The sequence below is a fragment of the Marmota flaviventris genome, chromosome 5, assembly GCF_047511675.1.
Source record: "Marmota flaviventris isolate mMarFla1 chromosome 5, mMarFla1.hap1, whole genome shotgun sequence".
Taxonomy (NCBI): Eukaryota; Metazoa; Chordata; class Mammalia; order Rodentia; family Sciuridae; genus Marmota; species Marmota flaviventris.
The window spans coordinates 34838377-34856636 of NC_092502.1; the positions used below are offsets into that span (position 1 = coordinate 34838377).

Genomic DNA, 18260 nt, shown 5'->3' on the forward strand with positions numbered 1-18260 from the left:
TCGAACGCGGATCCTGCCCTTGCTAGGTGATCGCTCCACCGCTGAGCCACAATCCCGGCCCCATGGCTCAGCCCTTTTTGAAACAGGGTCTCGCTAAATTGTCCAGGCTGATTTGAACTTGTAATCCTCCTGCTCAGTCTTCCAAGTAGCTGTTTGGTAGCATAATTTTACTTTTTATCATTACTTTGAAGGCCCTATCTTCAAATATAGTCACATTCTGAGTGATAGGGCTCTAACATATGAATTAGGGGTGAGGGGTAGCAGAGAAAGGGACACAAATTAGCCTATAACAATGTCTTTCAGTCCTTGGGTCTCTAGGTTAGCAAAAAAGCAAAGTCAAAACTGCAGAAGGCAGCTCTGGAAGTTTCCACAGTGGGACCATACTGTGTCACTGTATATAAGAGGCAGAAGAAATGATTTGGGCTGTTGTTGCTATACACCCAAGAGGGGAGTCCAGTGAACTCCATATTTGCCCATAAGAAAATCCATTTAAATTCTGTTCTGAAGCTGCATGGACCTGGTAGACCACGGGGACCTAAGCCCTGAGTAGGGAGTTCAGGGACTTGCTCTGTGATCATGAGCCAGTCATTTACATCAATAATCTGAGTGGATGAATAAAATAATCTTGAAAGTTTCCTGTTGCTTTCCTGGCATTTAGATTTGTCCTGTTTCTAACATCTCTGCAGAATATTCTTCCTTTCATCAGAGTGATTTAAGGCCAAGATAAAAAGGCCATTTTCTAGGCTGCTTTTAAGCATAGTTGGAGAAGGTGGCCCATCTGACATGCAACGAGGCAACCACCTATAACTGCTTTCCAAGTATTCCTTCCTGGCATTGTTCTCCTTCCTACCTTGTGGACCGCCCAGAATCTTTGGCCTGAGCCTGGGATGTAGTCCAGAGTTCAGAGAAGTAGTTTCTGCCATTAGAGCTATTCTAACCATTTAAGAATTCAAGGATCAAAATTGCAGATTGGTATAAATCGTCATGGTGAATTGAAAGAGGCTTACAGATCATTTTGTCAAATGTCTACAGCAAACCCTGTCACAAATGAGGAAACCAGGTCCGATGAAGAGCTTCATCTATCTTCTAGTCTTTAGGAGGTTGAGGGGGTTAGGAGCTTCCTTACCTTCCTGAAGCATCTTTCCTTCCTGATTATCTAGTTCCAGGCCTTGATTTTAAAAATGCATTTTGGACTTCAGGGATCAAACTAATCAAATTCCTCTGTTCACGTGTGTTCAAGATTGGTCTATGCAGGGCCCTTCTTCAGTTATTAAGTATATGAATTTTGTCAAATTTACTTATTTATTCTTTGCCATGCCTGTGGCTTATTCATTTGCATCTCTCCCACCTCTCAGCATTTCTGACATGTTAGCAGGGGTATGATTGCCCACGGTACCTGTATCTGTGACATGTGTGAAATGGCATAGTGCTATCCATCTCATTCATTTCTCCCTTTCCCTTTCCTTCTGTCTTTCAACTCATCCATGTGACTGCCCACCTTCAGAGACACTATCCCAGTCCTAGGGGTATTTCTTAGGGATGTGTACCAAGGTAAGAGCTTACAGAATCTTGGCTGCCCTCTCCTCACTGCCTACTATGCAGCCCCAGTGTGCACATTTTTTGGACATCAGCTTCTGGCCCACCTCCCCAGCTGGCTGCATCTTCTGCACATTTGGCATTTCAGTCTTCTGACCACACAACTCTCCCCTCACCACTTAGTCTTCTTTCTGAATGGCCTCACCCTCTCTGCCTAATATGGACTTAGCTGAAGTTTCTAAAACGTTGTGCACTCAGGGACTCTCAATAACCAAAGCTGTTGTTTACTGACAACCCCCTGCATACAACACCTCTTCCCTGCAGTGTTCTGTCTTCATGGGGTTGTGTATCACTATCTATCCTAGCTGGCGACCTATGCTGGGTTTACAAATCTGACTATTCCAATAACTTAAGAAAACGACGAAGAAAGCATGCCAATACAAAGCACCTTTTCAAAATCTGGGACGTCTCTCTGACCTTAGGGGTCCATGGAAAAAGAGAGAGCCACTGGAATTCTTTATTCTTATATAGGGGACACACAAGGAGAAGTTCCATGGAACACATTATCCCCAAAAGGGCAAAGGGGTAGGATTACAAAGGAACAAGTGAGTATAACTCAACCCCACCGGGTAACACCTACTCCTAGAGCTACACCTCATTATCTGAGCGGGGGTAAAGCCCAAGTTACTGCAGGGCACAATAATTGTTCAGTATCTCTTGCTCAGGACTTAAGGGTGTGTATTTCCAATGTGGTGAACAGCTGATGCCAAAGATGTTATTTATTTTCTTTTGCTTCCTAATATGGGAAGGGTTGTGTCTAGCCTTTAAATGCCAGCTTAGGTTCACACATAGGAACAAGCAAATAATTTGAGAATTTTCTGAATGCTCCAGGAGGTAAGGACTGTTGGGAACAAATTTGTTGCTCCACTTTGTATAGCCTTTGACCCACACCCAGGTTTAATCAGGTCGAACAATGCAGGATTAGACATGATTCACCTTGGGTGTGGGTCCCCAGTCCTGTAGACATCTGACAACTACCACAGTGGAGCTTGAGGAAATAGGTAGACATACTACTATCCCAGGAAATTTGGGCATGATGGTGGCTTTGGGCAGAGAGAGGAGAGCCCTAGCCCATATGGACATCCTCTAGTGGGCCTTTGTCAGCTTCTTCATTCCAGCTCCTACTTCTCCATATTACCCTGGCCAGGCTTGTTGGTCTGCTTTTGAGGTCCCTATGATGGTGACCCATACTCTCTGCCTAAAGTGTCTTTTCCACTAGCCTTCAAAGTGCTTATTTCACAGAAATCCCAATGCAACTGCTATGCTTTTGATAATTATAGGCAGTTGCAGGTTTATGATGGTTCCATTTATGGTTTTATAACCTTATGATGGTGCAAGAGCAATATGCAGCCAGGAATAGTGGTACATGCCAAGGACTCAGAAGTCTGTAGCAGGAGGATCACAACTCTGCAGCCAGCCTCAGCACCTTAGTGAGACACTCAGAAACTTAGTGAGATGCTCAGCAACTTAAGTGAGATCTGTCCTAAAAAATAAAAGGACTGGGATGTAACTTGGTGATAAATTGCTCAATTCCCAGTATGGGGAAGGGGAGGGATATAGTGGTGAGGAGCAGGGCTCAGGGAGCCATATGCATTCAGTAGAAGCACTACTTCAAATTTTGAACTTTTATCTTTTCCCCAGGCTTGTGATACAGGTATCATGCTCTCTCTCTCTCTCTCTCTCTCTCTCTCTCTCTCTCTCTCTCTCGGTACTAGGGATGCTCTACTACTGAGTTATATCTTCAGCCTTTTAAATTTTTTTTTTATTTCAGAGCCTCATTAAGTTGCCCAGGGTGGCCTTGAACTTGTGATCCTTCTTTCTCAGTCTCCCAAGTCACTGGGATTAAAGATGAGTACCACCATGCCAACCATATGATGCTCTCTTGAGAGGCTGGCATTCACAGCAAGTCACAGCTCCCTGTCAGCTGCATGATCATGAGGATACACAGTTGCTTGTACTGTTGTTAGTATTTTTTTGGATACAGGTATTCAATAAATTATGTGGATATTAAACACTTTAATGAGATAGACTTTGCATTAGATGTTTTTGCCCAACTGCAGGTAAGAGAGCATGTTTGAGGAAGGCTAGGTTAAGCTATAATATTTGAAAGGTAACCGTGTATTGAATAGGTTTTTTACTTAATATATTTTTAATTTATTTATGATGAGTTATCAGGACATAACCTGCATCATAAGTTGAACATTTGTATTAATGGCAATAAATAGGGCTGGAGGTATAGCTCAGGGGTAGAATGTGCACAGCAAGTGCAAGGCACTGAGTTAAATCACCAGTACCTCCAATCAAAATCAAATCAAAACAAACAACAAAAACAAAGTTCACACCTAGTCTTTCTATGTGCTAAGTCTTGGGCCTACCTTCATAGACTGCTTATTTTTCTGTCATGTCAACCTTTTAAGTAGCTACTACAATTATCCCGATTTTACAGAGGAGGACAGTGACACACAGAGAGACTATAACATTTGTCAAGGGCAGCAGATAGAAAACATGGACTAGTCTAGATTCCAGTCTCTTTTCTTCTCTACCAGTATTGAATCTATTTTTCAAGGCCCAGCTCAAATCTCTATGAAAACATCCCTGGCTATTTCAGTGATAACACAATGTCACAATTTAACAAAAACAACTAAAAAACAAACCAACTAACTAAAACAAAGTCAACAACTCCATTCTTTCTTTTCTTCTTTTTTAATTTTTAGTTGTAGATGGACACAATACCTTTATTTATTTGTTTGTTTGTTTATATGTGGTGCTGAGGATCAAACACAGTGCTTCACATGCTAGATAAGTGTTCTGTTACTGAGTCACAACCACAGCCCAACAATTCCATTTCTTATGTCTAATCTTTTAAAATAAAAACTAAGAAATAGAAATAAAATTAAAACAAACCCAAACCAGCTCCACCTCTTCTTGTCTGGCCTGACTCTTGGCTCTCTGCTGCCCTCCTGTGGCTGTTTGTTTTCTTGGCTGGGAAGGGTAATAATTTCAGATTGCCTGAAGTCTTCTTCACAAAGGTAGATAGTCTTCCTGGGCTTTTGGAGGTCAGACTATGGGATACAATGTGAACATGATCAATGAAATCCATGATTTATGGAGTTTTCATTTTAGTTTTAATAAATTACACAAACACATACACAGTCTTTGCAACTAACTGTAGGTGTTAAGCTATTTTTAATATTTGCTTAGAAATTATCTGATTTCAATGGATATTTGCGATATGTATGTACAAAAATCTTCTCAATGAGTTGAAATAGTGACTTAGAGGGAAGGGATTTGGTAAGGTGGTTGACAAAAGCCAGAAGACTGTGAGCATTTTTAACTATTTAATAAAGGAAATTTCAAGCATACACAAAATTTAAGCAAACACAAACACCCATATACACTGGCAAGATTCTATTTCTTCTATTCTCCTATGCTGTAGTGCATATTTTGTCTGTTGCTATTATTTCCTTATTTTAGGAAATTTCTAAGTTTGCAAATAAGTACATTGAGAGTAGTTATGAATTATTACAACAATTTCTTTCTTTCTTTTCTTCAATGCTGGGAGTTGAATCCAGGTGCACTCTACCACTGAACTACATCTGCAGCCCTTTTTATTATTTTATTTTGAGACAAGGTCTTGAAAAGTTGCCCAGGCTGGCTTTGATCTTGCAATCCTCCTGTCTCAGCTTCCTGAGTTGCTGAGATTATAGGTGTGTACCAACACACCCAGCACAACTCATGTTTTATAAGGAGAATTGGGTAGCTAAGTGAAATGTGTGCGTGGACATAAAAGGAAGTCACTTTGTTTTTAATAACTTAATTTTTAAAAATTTATTTATATTTTTGTGTGGTGCTGAGGATTGAACCTAATGCCTCACATGTGCCAGTCAAGTGCTCTACCATTAAGTTACAACCCCAGCCCAGGAAGTCACTTTTGTGATCCAGAACCTTCCACATTTCTGGGTAATTGAGGTGTTCAGTACATATTTGTCAACTGAAAACCTGGCCTTGGGCTGGGGATGTAGCTTAGTGGTAGAGCACTTGCCTAGAATGTACCAGACCTTGTGTTCCATCCACAGCACCACAAGTGAAAGTGAAAAGTTGGTACTTTCTAGTGTTTTGAACATGAATGGATGATGAATTTTGTCAAATGCTTTTTCTGCGTCTATTGAGATAATCACATGGTTCTTGTCTTTAAGTCTGTTGATGTGATGAATTACACTTATTGATTTCTGTATGTTGATCCAACCTTGCATCTCTGGAATGAACCACACTTGATCATGATACACTATCCTTTAAATATGTTTTTGTATGCGATTGCTGGTGGTACTGCAAATTGGAAAGCAGTGTGGAGATTCCTCAGAAAACCTGGAATGGAACTACCATTGACCCAATTATCCCACTCCTCAGCTTATACGCAAAGGACTTAAAATCAGCATACTACAGTGATGAAGTCACATCAATGTTCATAGCAGCTCAATTCACACTAGCCAAGCTATGGAACCAACCTAGATGCCCTTCAATAGGTAAATGAAATGGACAAAGAAAATGGTATATATACACAATGGTATATTACTCTGCCATAAAGAAGAATGAAATTATGGCATTTGCCAGTAAATGGATAGAACTGGAGATTATCATGCTGAGTGAAATAAATCAATCCCCAAAACCAAAGGTCAAATATTGTCTCTGATATGCGGATGCTAACCCATAACAAAGGAGGGTAGGGAGGGGAAGTATAGAAGTTCATTGGATTAGAAAAAGGGGAATGAAAGGAAGAGAGGGGAGATGAGAATAGGAAAGACAGTAGAATGAATCGGACATCTTTCCTATGCACATATATGAATACATGCCAGTGTAACTCTCCATCATGTTCAACCACAAGAACAGGATCAAGGTATTATAATATGTCGTGTTTATTTAACAAACAAGTTGATATTTGCCCACAAAATGAATTTAAGACACAAAGTTTATGAAAAGAAGCAAATAATGTAAAATGAGAACTTCCCCCCACCCCTAAATTGGACTCAATAAGGCCAACATTAGGTAAAACTTTTTGAAATAAAAAAAATTAATTTTATTGAGATGGGATCACCAGATCTCTAGACTCAAGCAATTCTCCTGTCTCAACCTCCCGAGTAGCTAGGACTCCTGACCTGCACCAACCACCATGCCTGACTGGCTATGTAAAACTTTTTTTGTTTGAGTGATTTTATTGTAAATTTCTGCTTCTCTGGTAAAAGTTTGGATTAAGAGGAGGGTGTCGAATGCTTACAGATAAACAGTTTTGGTGGAGACTTCAGATACCAGGGTGAAGGGTGCAAAATCATGGAGTGATCTTAATATGAGATTAAATAGGGAATGCTTCCTGAAAGAGTAAAATTTAGGCCAAACAAAATTGGACAAGGCAAAAAGATGGAATAAAAATAAGGAGGAGCCGGGTGCAGTGGCACACGCCTGTAATCCCAGTGGCTCAGGAAGCTGAGGCAGGAGGATCTAGAGTTCAAAGCCAGCCTCAGCAAAAACCAAGGCACTAAGCAACTCAATAAAATACAAAAATAGGGCTGGGGATGTGGCTCAGTGGTTGAATGCCCCTGAGTTCCAAGATCAATATATATCGTCATATATATATATATATATATATATATATATATATATATATATATTCAGAAAGATATTCAATGTTATGGACTCAAAATTAATTTGATGGATTGGTTAGTTTATCTATGTGGTATCACTAAGGGATCACAAGGTGGGCCTTCATATTTTTTCAGTGGTGCTAGGAACTGAGTCTAGGGTCTTGCACATAAAATAAATTATAGTACTTCTACACAGTGGAAAACTTTGTAGCCCTTTGACTAAGGAAAGTTGCTTCTATTTTCATAAATCCTTGGAGACCCAACTCTGGCAATTAAGCCTCTGAGGGAAAGATGCCTCCTGCAAAGTTCTGAACTCCACTGCTCCAACCCACTGGTGAGGTGGGGAGGAAACATGGGGGACTTAACATGAAGGGATTTAACAAATCTTTGTCCCAGTTTCCTCATCTGTAAAATGGAAATAATGGTGTTTACTATAGAATCTCTGTTGTGAGAATTAAATTGAGTTGAACATGTAAAGCCATCTCCATATGGTAGGTCTTTATTTTTTTCAGTGGTGCTAGGGACTGAATCTAGGGTCTAACACATGCTGCGCAGGTGTTCTACCACTGAGCTACACTCCCAGTCCCAGTGCCTCTCAGGGTAGGTCTTAAAACCTGCACTTTTGCTGGATGCAATGGTGCACGCCTGTAATCCCAGCGGCTTGGGAGGTTGAAACAGGAGGATCATGAGTTCAAAGCCAGCCTCAGCAAAAGGGAGGTGCTAAGCAACTTAGTGAGACCCTGTCTCTAAATAAAATAAAAATAGGGCTGAGGATGTGGCACAGTGGTTGAGTAACCTGAGTTCAATCTCCAGTACTTAACACACAAAGAAAAACTGCACTTTTTAGTGATGACTCAATGATCACCAAAACATGAAATTGAGCAAACACCTTCCTGTGGCATAATCCCCCAAACCCAATTCTACCCTCCCTTTCTGTTGGATTTCAACAGACATGATTTTTCACCTGGGAAAACATAGTTTTAATGCAAATGGTGAACAAAGGACTGTTACGTAGCTTAACAGGATTGGGAGGTAACAGATAGATGTGAACAGTGAGAACACGAGGTTAAAGGAATAATTCTATAAACTGGGTCCACTGTACTGACCCCCCCTCCATGCTTTCTTTTAAAAACCAATTTATTTTTTATCCCTGCCTGCCTTAAGTCAATAGGATATTTTTACATTTCTCAGCAAACAAATCAAAAAGCAGAACCAAAAGTCTTGTCCCCGATGATGAGGAGAACACAGGTTACATTGAAGGGGGCAACTTTTGTGACCTTTACACAGAACAAATTTCAGATTTTAGGGAGGTATGATAATTAGAATAAACTGGTGTGGGCCAAAATGACCCAGAGTAGTTTTGGATCTTTAGCATGTCAAATCTCCCCTCCATGGGGGTAAGACCATGCAAAGTGTGGACTTGAAATTCTGATGCAATCCTGCTTTCAGTGAAAAGTCAAGAGGTGGACCTGTGCAGGACCCTCTGGAAACTTTCTAAACCCCAATAAAACTAGAGGGCAGGAGAAGAGGACCAGCCTTCTCCTCCCTAAGTGGACCCACTCTCTCACTTGAGAGTGTTCCCCTCTTCCCTTATTTCCTGTCCCTTCTAATAGATTCATGCCTACTTCTGTGAGTGACATGTCTGAAATCCTCTTGGTGTAATCACAAGAACAGTTAACTGAGGACTGCCACAGCTACCTCAGCTCTGCAGCAGGCCCTTGCTCTGTATCAAGATGAATACAAATAATACAAATAGTCTGAATACAAATATTTGGTACAACTTTTTAAATAAAAGGCCAATTTCTGTAACTATTTTCCAGTCTTAATCTTCAAGGGGAAACAGTTTAATCCAGGAGGATTTAGACTCAGTAGGGAGCAACACTTGAGCCCAGGAGTTCAAGGCCAGCTTGGGTAAATTAGCAAGACCTGGTCTTAAGAAGAAAAACAAACAAAACCTGAAGGGATCCAGAGTGGCGAACTTTGCTAGAGAACTATATGTGTATATAGTTCTCTCTATATGTATATATATATGTGCTAAACACTGAGTATACAGTAAACATGTCTTTGCTTTGTTCCTCATGAATACCAAAGAATTTTCATTTTGTTCTTTGAAGTAGTTTTTATGAAGTTGCCAGTTTCATGGTCTGAAGGTGGGAGCTCTTCAAAGATAATTATATAGGCTATTTTCTGCCATCTGAAAGCTTTTCATCTGAGACATTAGTAGGAAGATATATTGGTATGAAATATAAAAAAGAGGCAAGTGACAGCTACATAAACAAATAAAACACATAACATAGTGCCTGACCCATAATAAGCTCTGAATAAAAGGTATATACAAGTAAGAAGAGTTTGAAAGTTCAGCTCAGGAAGTTGTCTTGTTAATAAAAGTAATCACACTTTAATAATTGGTAAAAATCCCAATGCACTATTTCTAAACAGTGCTTGAGCTTACAAAGTGCTCCATTCTTCTTTAAATATCCCAAGTTTTGAATTCTGCAAGAATGTTAACAAAATTGAAACAAAGACATTAAAATAGAGTGGAAATGATAATCTAGAATTTATATATCCTTTATTTTTATTGGATTAAATAAAAAATCCATTTTGATATAATTATATAAGTATGGAATATATATATATATATTTGTGGTGTTGGAGATTGAAGCCAGGGCTTTGTGCATTCAAGGCAAGCACTCTATCAACTAAACTATATCCCCAGCCCTCTATGGAATATATCTTATTCTAGTTAGAACCCCATTCTTATATATGTACATGAGGGTGGGATTCACTGTGATGTTTTCATATATATACACTGGAAAATTATGTGTCATTCCACTGTCTTTCCTTTTCCTATCACCCCTTCCCTCCATTTCTTTAAAATGAAAATACAGATTGTCCTATAAATAGGACATTGTGATAATATAGTATCTTTTACATATATAAACTATCCTATAAATAGAATACTGGACAAATATGATATCTGAGGGGCTGGAACAAAATGTATTTTACAAAATAATTAGTCAACTAAAGATTGAGAAAAAAGCTGGGTTTTCACGGGCTTAGAAGTTTGAGATACCTTCGTGTAAGCCAGCAGGTATCATAATTCTCATTAGTAATGATAAAATTGAGTGGATTGTATGCCTGATATCACATAACCAAAAAGTAGCAAAGCCCTGCACCAGATACCCTCATGTTCAGTGTTGGCTACCAATCTTGCAATGGTCCAGCCCTTTCCTCAGTGCCCCCATCACTTCTCTGTTCCTTAAGCTATAAATGAGGGGGTTGAGCATAGGTGTGAGGACTGTGTAGAAGATAGATACCACTTTGTCATGGCTAGGGGCTCTATATCGCCTAGGCCTCAGGTAGATAAACATTGCTGCCCCATAGAAGAAGGAGACAGCTGTCAGGTGGGAGGAGCAGGTAGCCAGGGCCTTCTTACGGGCCTGAGCTGAGCGCATTTGGAGCACAGTTCCCAAGATGCGAGCATAGGAGGCCACAATGATGGAGAAGGGAAAGAGCAACATGAAGACACAGCAAACAAATATCACCTTTTCAAAAAGGGATGTGTCTACACAAGCCAGCTTCAACAAAGATAACATCTCACAGAAGAAGTGGTTCACCTCCCTCAAGCCACAATAGGGGAAGCTCATTACTACCACCATCTGGATCAAACCATCTATTATCCCAAAAGCCCAGGAGCTCCCAACAATCTGGAGACAGACTTTGTGGTTCATGAGGATAGGATAATGAAGTGGGTGGCTAATGGCCACATAGCGGTCATAAGCCATGAGTCCAAGCAAGAGCCCCTCAGACCCTACTAGACAGACAAAGAGACCAATTTGTATACCACAACCCACAAAAGAAATGGACTTCCTCCCAGACAGGAAGTTGACTGCCATCTTTGGTACATTGGTACAGACCAACATGAGGTCCATGAGAGAGAGCTGACTGAGGAAGAAGTACATGGGAGTATGAAGTCGAGGATCTATGTAGATGAGGGAGATGAGGAGAACATTCCCACAGAGGGCCACTATGAACACCACCATAACTGCAGAGAAGAGGACAAGGTCAGTTGGACTGTGGGAGAAGATGCCCAAGAGGACAAAGTCATCTGTGGATGATTGGTTCAACCATATCTCCATGGCTTAGTTGTTCCTGGTCACCTGGGAACATGGACAAAAGGATAGTGGATTGACTTCCTTCTTTCCTTCCCTCTTTCTTTCTTTCATCTGTTTATGTTGTCATGCATGTTGGGCAAGCACTCTATCATTAAGCTACATTCCTAGCCCCTTGGCTAACATTTTTAAACTGAACTTTGCATTCTACATCTGCACCCAGCTCTTTTGTTTGTATTATCAAACATCAGTGTAAACTCTGGGACACTGAAGGGGATACTTCTTTATGACTCCATGACACAGCAACAGGAGCCCTCCTAGTGCATAGAATTAGACTGCTCATAGAAGCATATATAGAATTATTATCTGTCTGTTTGTATCATTACCAAGAAGTATAGAAATAACTTAGTTTATGTGTCATAGAACTTTAGGACAAACCCCCTCAGCAAGCAAGGTCTGTACTTTATCATATGACTCTAAGTTTTTTTTTTTATCTGGGATCACAAAGATTTGGTAAACTATTTATAGTAGGGCTTGAATAATTTCATTGCCCAAAGAGAATTTATACACATTCTAGAAAGGAAAAAGATTGAGTTTCTCCTTAGTCTGTAGGTCTTTATATTCCAAGCGTTTTATCATGCTAGCCACTCTGTCATATTTATAATGTAGATAAAGGAAGGGCTTATTCAGTACTCCAAATGAGAAAGAACTGGATATAATTGTCATTGTCAGTCATATTGGGGATGACAGGAAAGTCATAGGACCATGAGAAGCAGTGACTTGGTGCTCAAAGCTCTTAAGACAGAGATATATTCGGTTATGCTCATATGTTAAAAATTACTACTTCCAACATTAGGTCAAAAGAGACGTCAACAGTTCTATCTGGGGTACTTTAGCTGTACTCTTTTGTGCCCTGGGAGAAGTCAGCTACCATGCTGTGTGGGGCCCTGTGTTATTTCTATAGTAACAAATAGCTTCTAACAAATAGATCCAAAATTTAGCAGCTTAAAATACAATTTCTGTGAAAAATAATTCCAATAGGAGTGGATGAAAACTAGTATAAGCAATACCTGATTACTTAATTATCTTTAGTAGAAATCAAAGAGTACTATATATACATCTTCTTAGCTGATATTTTCCATCTGGCCTTTTGAACCATTTCCTCACTGCCTCATCAATTTTCCAATTAATTTATTTGGACTCTGTTAGTGAGGAGAAATTTCCCTTGATCTTTGGTTAAGAACTTGTTCTAAGCACTTTTTTTGCGGGGGAGGGAGCTGGAGATATCATCGAATTTTACATAGACAATGTAAAGTAAGAAATAAAATTATGCATATTAAAAAACACATATGGTATATGCCTACATGGTATAGGCAGGAGGTTGGCAAGTTCAAGGCCAGCATGAACAACTTAGTGAGACCCTGTCTCAAAATAAAAAGTAAAAAGGTCTGGGGATGTAGCTTAGTGGTAAAATGTCCTTGGGTTCAATCCTCAGGACTGCAAGAAAAACAAACAACCAAAAAAGACAAAGCACTACTGATGATAGTTAAAATATTCAGACCTCAGGCAAATAGAAGAATAAATAGTTATAAACAACTGAGTGGAAAAAAATCACCATATTCTCAGGACTATCAGATATTTTTGTGGTTCTGTAAATAGCCCAGCAATGCAGTATTTTCCCTTTACTTTTCTATTAATTATCTACTTCTATGTAACAAATAGTTCCAAAATTTAGCAGCTTAAAATACAACAGAATCACAAACACTTATTATCTCACGGTTTCTGTGGGTCAGGGATCCAGGTGCAGGTTAGTTGGATGCCTCTAGTATAAGGTCTCCCACCATGTTAGGGTCAAGCTGTTGGCTGATATGGTCCTCTCAAGACATTACTAGAAGAGGCTCCACTTCAGCATATCCCAAGTGGCAGTTGGAACGTTTTGTTTCCTTCTTACAGGGCAAGTGATCCCCCAAAGAGTATAGCTAAAGTACCCTATATGGAAGCTGAAATATTTTATGACCTAATGTTGGAAGTGGCATCCCTTCAGTTCTGCTGCATTCTGTAAATTTTACCACATTTAAAGGGAGGGGAACCACACAAGGCTATGGATACCTGGGAATGGAAGTCAGTGGTGACCCTCTTAGAGAGCCACCTACAACATCCTTTCATTATCTAGTCTCAAATCCTGATTGATGAAATAAATAAATTTGGATTCTGATAAATTTTAACAAGCAATCTTGTGACACAAGACAGATGGTGATTTATAGGAAGCCTAGAAAACTAAGAATCAAGTATTCTGAACTCATTAGTCAATCTTTAATCTGCAGAGAGAAGGCAGGGATCTCTGATTTATTCTAGTGACAGATAGTACATAATTAGTAAAAACTATGCCCATCCCTCACACCCATTTTTTTTTGGTACTAGGGATTGAACTCAGGGGCACTCTACCACTGTGCCACATCCCCAGCCCTATTTTATATTTTATTTAGAGACAGGGTCTTAGCACCTTGCTTTTGCTGAGGCTGGCTTTGAACTCGTAATCCTCCCGTCTCAGTTTCCCGAGCCACTGGTATTACAGGCCTGTGCCACCATGCCCAGCTTCATATCCATTTTTCTATTTGCCCTGCAACAAAAGTATAGCCATCGTTAAAATAGACTCTATTACAAATGAACAAACTGAGGCTCTATGGAGTTGGCTGGATTGTCTTAGTTTGGGAAATGTAGAACAAAGACTTTTAAAGTTTTGTATACTTTACATCAGGCTAATTCTGGGAAAACATATCCTGAGAAAGGCAAACTAACTTATCTTGTAGAAATTCTTAGTTAGAAACTTCCATTTTTTTTTTTTTGTATGTGGTATTGGGGATTAAACTGAGAGGCACTCTACCACTGAACTCCACCTCATTCCCTTTTATTTTTCACTTTGAGACAGGTCTCTCCAAGTTGCCAGGGCTGGCCTTGAACTTGGCATCCTCCTGCCACAGCCTCCCTCATAACTGGCACTACAGGCAATGTGTCACCATGCCCAGTTTTCAATTAACTTCTTTCTAAATCTTGGCTCACCCAGCAGTAGCCTTCTGATCCATAACTGGACTGACTCTTAAAAATTGGAGATACTTTTAAAAAGAGCAATACGGTTTCTTATGAGATATATCTCTCATAAAATAAGAATACATTATTACTTACTATATTAAATTCATACCTCATGAGTTGTTTGGTATGAATGGAATTTTCCAATTCTAGAGGAAAATTAAAATTACATTTCTGACTCTTCAGAACTCAGGAAAAGTTCTCCAAGTGACAATCATGAAACTAAGGTATAAAAGATTGGTGCCAGAGAATCCATTTGCCTGCTCTTATGGGCATTTCTCAAAATGACACCCAAATCTTTACTGGATCACAGGCATCCCTTCCAAGCCTAAGATGAGCTCCAAACTTCCAATTATTTGAAAAATATGTACAATTGCATTTCTTGCTGGAACTTTGAACAGAAAATACTAAAATTATAATTCTCATCTGCACATCCCCAGAAAAAAAATCACCTCTCATCTCACTTTTTTTAAAAAATGATAACATTACCCTGATTTATCAAGCTCAAAATGACCCACATTAGTTGCTCCATGTGCCCCCAACCTAATTCCTGTCAGGGTCTAGTTGATTTGCCCTCAATGAAAGACTCTTGCTTCTTACATCTGCCTTTCTATTTTCATCCCTCTTGTCATCTTTGCAATTCAGGTTTTTACAAATGACAAGGATAATCTCTACAAATAGATGATAGGTGAATGTACAAGTCATTTATGTGTGAGTGTATTCAGGTCTACTTTGCCATACTGCAAAAGTGGAACAAGGTGACTCCACAGAACATGTTCTTTGTGTAAAAACCTGGGGAATTTCATCAACTAGGATGGGACTGCCCATTTCCACGACAAAGGAGTTGGCTTCTTGATCTGTGCCCCTTTCAGAATGGAGCATGTCTTGGACTCATGAACAAGAAGATGTATCCAGGAGTCCTTGCCACCAAGAGTACACAGTTGTGATATTGAGGGCCCTTTCTATAGGAGTGAATCACTTTTCCCATCTTGGTCATACTGGCCTCAGGCTCAATCAAGTAGCAAAACAAACAAATTTCTTTTCCTGTGCTGAGGACCCTCAGCCCCTAGCCCCAGTATGCAGAGAGACACCTGACTGCATGTGCTTTCAGAGTCTCTGTCTCTATCCTCTCTCTCTTTTCAAAATTTTCACACTGCTCTGTCTCATCAGAAATTCTTACAGCACATCTACATAACAAGTGACTCTCCATTAAAAAGACCTTTCTTTGCAGAAACAGAAAATAAAACAATACTAGAAAGGGCAACAGAAGCCCAGGTTCTGAGATTCAGTTCATTCCCACTCACTGTGGACATCTAGCACTATGAGCCTCTGCAGATGTGGCTGCAGAGAGGGAAAGAAGGGAAAATGGTCATGTCTTCTCCATCTTGTCACTCCTGTAAGATTCTGATGAGGGAGTTTATATGGAATGTTCCAATAAAGTTCTCCTATTATAAGTTGTATAACAGTACTATCTGGGTCTTTAAGGACATTTCTCTCCCTGTCCTGGATAGCCTCCTTGAACTTACATGCTTATTTCTATTGTGTTTTCAATTTCGACCCAGAATGTCCAATAGGCTTATTCTACCTAAGAGGCCAAGCAGAGTCCTTGCTCTTTCCTGGGGCAGCAGCCATTCTAAATTTTTTCCCATCTCAGTTAATGACAGGTCTGTCTAGTTGCCCAGGCCATCACACTTGGGTTATTCTTGAGTCGTCTTCTCTCATACATACATTTCTACCATCAGAAACTTCTAAAACAAAACCACTCCTGACAGTTTTTCATGACTGCCTGCCCTCACCTGGCAACACCATCTTCATGGCTCTCCTGGATGATGGCAATGGCTCCTAACTGAACTTGACTCCTGATTTCATTTCTACCCTCTACCATAGTGGGTTGATAAATAGTGCTAGAGGGAACCTATCTCTGTAAGAATAAAAACAAAGTGATTTTAAAATAAAAGCAAGACATTCATCAATGGGCCCTCCATCACCCCAGATCTCCTTTCCTTCTGCTCTCCTAGAACTTCCCTGTCTCACAGGCCTCCTGTGGTTCCTCCTACACTGTGGACAGACACAGCCTTGACAGCTTTGAGGCTCACTGTTACCTCCTCACAGATGCTCCTACAAGATATGCTCTGTCTTATCCACTCGCTTCCTCCTCACATTCTCAGGGAAGCCTTCCCTCACCACCATATTCAGAATTGAAATCCTTCCCTACCCCAATTCCTTCCTTGCCTTATGTTCCCCACATAATGCAAAATCAGTGCATGCTGCATTTTATTCATATGTATTTGTTTATTTTCTGCTTTCCTAACTAAAACTTAAGTTTTCTGACGCCATTTTTGCATGGTGGGATTCAGGTTCCTAGAACAGTCCTGGTATGTCGTATATTCTCAGTAAACATTTGATGAATAAATTATAATTGTATTATACTAAAAATCTTTAGAAATGATAGCATCTCACCTGTCGTTTTATCTACTCTCTACTTTAGACCTTTCTGATGTGTGTTTAGGTGATAGATTCAATTTTCTCCCTAGGGGAAAAAAAATAAAATAAAAGAAGCTTCCTTTTCTCTCCAATATTCTTTGGGGACAGGATGATTGTATGTCTTACATCAGTTTTCTCCTTCCTGCCCTCTCACCTTCACTTCTTTTCACTTGTCCTTTGTCTTCCTGCTGTGGTCCATTTTTTCAACCCAGGAACCCATAGCTAAGCACAATCCAGACAAAAAGGAAGAGGATAGGAAAAGTTAAAAAGGCACTAAGGGAAAAAAATCACAATTTGATCAAAGGAAGAGGACCATAAGAAAAAGTGTGGAGAGAAATAGCACTAGGAGGTTAATGGCTCAAAGTTTGCCCTCCACCCCTCCACCCCCTCCTCACCTACACACATAAAGGAAAAAAAAACAAAACAAACAAAAAAAAAAACAACCCTTGATAGAGGCAAACAATAGGAGGAAGAGGATATGTTGATACATAAATAGAAAAGGGAAAATGAGCCCAAATACAATAATAGGAAGTCCAAGGAAGAGAGAATTAGGGGCAGGGGTAACAGGAAAAGGACACTCACCTTCTGGTTGTTCTCCTGCAGGAAAACAAATTCAGTAGAGATACCCTGTGGAGGAGTTTCGAGCATCAAAATAATCCCATTGCCTTTTCCTGTGTTCACACTTACTACGTAAAGAGGGAACAGGACCTCGCTTCTCTCTCAGCTCCTATCTGTTTCCCTAGGCCCCGCTCCCCCAACCTCTCATCTAGGCTGTGGATGTCCGCGTCACCCTTGGCTTCCCTTGGGAACACTCTTGTTCAGACTCAGGTGCTCAAATAGACAATGGCCTCCTCTCACAAGAAAGTAAAAGTCAAAGAAATGATGAACGTTTGAGATATTGGGTATGACAATTGCTTTGATCTTATCATTACATGTTGTAACATATAGTAAAATTTCACATGGTACTCCACAAATATGTATAATTATTATGTGTTAATTCAAAAAGGCATTGGAGGTAGAAAAGAGAAGTCCTTATGGACATGGTGGTGGGCAGATGGGTCAGAACCAGCACCTGTGTACCAAAGGCCACTCACCAATGCCTGCCCACCTTCTGCAATGTACCTGCCTTTCACCTTGGTTGCAGAACTATCTTCCACTGCCACACAGATTCTTAACACAGAGGCTGAGGAAGATAAGTTGACAAACTCTCATGGGAGCTCAGAAATTCCAGACCTGGAGCTCCCAAGCTTACAATTAAAGAGACCCAAAGAGGGAGCTTGGGGACATAATCAAGAGCAGGGCCAGTGGAGATAGAGTGAGGAAGTCTGATCAGGGAATGTCTGTA

General features: G+C 40.1%; 1 protein-coding gene across 1 annotated transcript; it reads right to left on the bottom strand.

The window, feature by feature from the left end:
- Window positions 1-10423: 10423 nt before the first annotated feature.
- Window positions 10424-11371, bottom strand: LOC114107607 (olfactory receptor 2V2). The gene has a single exon (XM_027955031.2). It carries the CDS (start codon window positions 11369-11371, stop codon window positions 10424-10426), a length of 948 nt encoding a protein of 315 aa, XP_027810832.2.
- Between the last annotated feature and the right edge of the window lie 6889 nt (window positions 11372-18260).

Excerpts from the sequence above, each read along its gene's own strand:
- LOC114107607 (XM_027955031.2), bottom strand. The coding sequence starts at position 11,371 with ATGGAGATATGGTTGAACCAATCATCCACAGATGACTTTGTCCTCTTG.